Source organism: Elaeis guineensis, chromosome 1, assembly GCF_000442705.2.
Source record: "Elaeis guineensis isolate ETL-2024a chromosome 1, EG11, whole genome shotgun sequence".
Taxonomy (NCBI): Eukaryota; Viridiplantae; Streptophyta; class Magnoliopsida; order Arecales; family Arecaceae; genus Elaeis; species Elaeis guineensis.
The window spans coordinates 109,555,498-109,558,799 of NC_025993.2; the positions used below are offsets into that span (position 1 = coordinate 109,555,498).

A 3,302-nucleotide genomic window follows, 5' to 3' on the forward strand; every position below is an offset into this window, starting at 1 on the left:
GTTTCTAAAAAATCAGGTATGAAAAGTGGTATAAATAGCCATGCCCCATTAGGCGGAGATCATCATTTCAGTCATATTCTGATAAATCGCACTCATGGACTCCCCTGTTCGTTATTGCAGCGGACACGCATGTTTTTAAAGGGACTGGGAATTAAAAAAAATATATAGCCGGTGGACCGTGTTTTTAAAAGTCCGTTATTAAGGATGTTTTGTTAGTATCCGGTCTATATAGGGACCACTCATTAATATCCCCTATTTTTTTTAAAAAAAAAGAAAACTTCCCCTCGACTATATATAGTCCAAGACCACAAGCCCCCTCCCACCCATTCCATTTCACTAATCTTCTTTGCTTTCTGCTCCCTTTTAAAAGTTTGTTGGTAGTTTTGTTGGATTGATCGGTGTTTAGGCTGGGATTTATATTTTATATAAAACTGTGACCATATTCTTATTTCTGTGGTATACCTTCCAAATCCCACGCTCTCTTTTACTGGAACCGTGTGAACATTGGACGCCGCGTTAGGTGGCCAGGGGTGCTATTTAGTGAGGAGCGGAGCGCAGAGGCTACTCCGTGGCCCGGAGTTATACTTCCTCTCTCTCTCTCCAACTTGCCCTGCCCCTATTTTGAATTCCAAACGTAGAGGGATCTCCCTTCTTCTCCCTGCTTGTGTGTCTTTCTGTGGTTGGGGAATAAGATGGGTGAGAACGGTGCAGCCAAGTACTACCAGCATCCAATGGAGGTCTCCATAGAGCTGGGACACCAGCAGCAGCAACAGGGAGGCTCCAAGTTCCACGACGACGACGGCCGACTCAAGAGAACTGGTTAAAATCCAAACTCCGTTCCACTACTGTCGCTCTCTGAATCGAGAATTCTTCGTGTTTCTGAATCAAAGGTGGGATTTTTCAGGGACTTTCTGGACGGCAAGCGCGCATATTATCACCGCGGTGATTGGGTCCGGCGTTCTTTCGCTTGCCTGGGCCATCGCGCAGCTTGGCTGGGTCGCTGGCCCTGCTGTCATGCTCCTCTTCGCCTTTGTTATCTACTACACTTCTACTCTTCTCGCTGACTGCTATCGTTCCGAAGATCCCATCACCGGCCCGCGTAACTACACCTACATGGATGCCGTTCATGCCTACCTTGGTTTGTTCTCATCCTCTATTACCAAATTACATCACCAAGATTAAATTTTTATGCTAATTGTTGACTGTTTTTACACAAAAATTTCGAACGAGCAGGAGGTCTCAAAGTCAAGATGTGTGGATTTATCCAGTATGCTAACCTCTTTGGAGTCGCCATTGGATACACCATCGCTGCTTCCATCAGCATGATGTAAGTGGAATGGAAGAAAGAGCGTGTTTTATTCTTCTTTTCTTCTAGGAAAGATCAAACCTGTGATATTCTAAAAGGTTGTTTTGGTTTGGGAACACAGGGCAATCCGGAGGTCGAACTGCTTCCATGAGAAAGGCCACAAGAACCCGTGCCATGTAAACAGCAATCCTTATATGATTGCATTCGGCGTGTTGGAGATCATCTTCTCCCAGATTCCCGACTTCGATCAGATTTGGTGGCTTTCCATCGTCGCCGCTGTCATGTCCTTCACCTACTCTTCCATTGGCCTCACTCTTGGCATCGTCCAAACCATTGGTAAACCATGCCTACTAACAAAATATTTCTATCACTTAAAAATTTTTTTCCTCCACTGCCCACATCCTGATTTCTCTGTTCTCCTCTGCTCTATTCTCAAACAGAGAATAAAGGTTTCAAAGGCAGTCTCACGGGGATCAGCATCGGTGCCGTCACCGAAACTCAAAAAGTCTGGCATAGCCTCCAAGCCTTGGGAGACATTGCCTTCGCCTACTCCTTCTCCATCATCCTCATTGAAATCCAGGTAAACAGCTCAAAAGCCCATCCAACAGTGACCTTTACCATACTCTGTTTCACTCATCATATTATTGAAACATTGGTTCTATCGTGGCTTTCCTTCAGGACACAATAAAGGCGCCGCCACCATCGGAGGCGAAGGTGATGAAGAAGGCCACGCTACTGAGCATAGTGGTGACCACGTTCTTCTACATGCTCTGTGGCTGCATGGGCTACGCGGCATTCGGTGACGAGGCCCCCGGCAACCTCCTCACAGGCTTCGGCTTCTACAACCCCTTCTGGCTCCTCGACATCGCCAACACCGCCATCGTCGTCCACCTCATCGGCGCCTACCAGGTCTTCTGCCAGCCCCTGTTCGCCTTCATCGAGAAATGGGCGCTCCAAACCTGGCCCAAGTCCACCTTCATCACCAAGGAGATGAGGATCTCTCTCACCTCCACCAAGTCCTACAACCTCAACCTCTTCCGCCTCGTCTGGCGCTCCGCCTTCGTCGTCCTCACCACCATCATCTCCATGCTCCTCCCCTTCTTCAACGACATCGTCGGCCTCCTCGGGGCGCTCAGCTTCTGGCCGCTCACTGTCTACTTTCCAATAGAGATGTACGTAGTCCAAAAGAAGGTCCCCAGGTGGAGCACCAGGTGGGTATGCCTCCAAATCCTAAGCGTCGCCTGCCTCATCGTGTCCATCGCCGCCGCCACCGGGTCCATCGCCGGAGTTGTCACCGACCTCAAAGTCTACCGGCCGTTCAAGACCAGCTACTAAGACTAAGGCTGTCACCTTTTTACGCTCGTTACTGTTATTGGTATTTACCGCTGCTTTTGTTGCTTGTAGAAGGGAATTGATGTTGTACCAAAAAAATAGAAAAGAAATGGGAACTGATGAATAGAAATAGAAGTTGATTCCCGACCAAATCGCCAAACGTGACTTCCTTGGAATGATGTTTGAATTTTGTGGAAAAGGTGGTTGATTTCGTGTACAAATTGATGGAGTGTATCGAGGGGTGGTGGCCGGACTGATCTCGGCCACAGGGGTTGTTATCAGATGGGGGCTTTGGAGTAAAGAGGGAGGGCAAAGGGAAGGTGCGAAGAGGGCCCGGTGGGTCAGGGGAATTTGGGTGGTGGCCGGTCCAAAACGTCGGAGGGCCAGCGGCTTGGACGCAAGGGCTGGGCTTTTGATTGCATTCTTTGTCAAAGAATGATTGATCTTCTTTCGTGTCATCAGCCATTGGCTCATACTTTTCATAGTCTTCCAAGCAAACCCTCTAATCTCTCTCTTCCATCCATCAGTATAAATCACTAGACACGCGTCATACTTTGAAAGTTGTATAAAGTACGGTTCGATGATTCATGCCATGAAAAAAGATTATTCATTCTTTGGTGCGAAAGTTACAACCTGCACCCAGGTGCAAGTGGATGATTTTTCG

At 48.0% G+C, this 3,302-nt stretch overlaps 1 protein-coding gene across 1 annotated transcript; it reads left to right on the forward strand.

Annotated features, from left to right (window-relative positions):
- Positions 1 to 342: 342 nt before the first annotated feature.
- On the forward strand, positions 343 to 2,790 carry LOC105038466 (amino acid permease 3). The gene is made up of 6 exons (XM_010914272.4): positions 343 to 819; positions 905 to 1,138; positions 1,234 to 1,327; positions 1,428 to 1,642; positions 1,747 to 1,886; positions 1,985 to 2,790. The coding sequence occupies exons 1-6, from the start codon at positions 693 to 695 to the stop codon at positions 2,639 to 2,641; spliced, it is 1,467 nt and encodes a 488-aa protein (XP_010912574.1). The 5' UTR covers positions 343 to 692; the 3' UTR covers positions 2,642 to 2,790.
- The last annotated feature ends 512 nt before the right edge of the window (positions 2,791 to 3,302 follow it).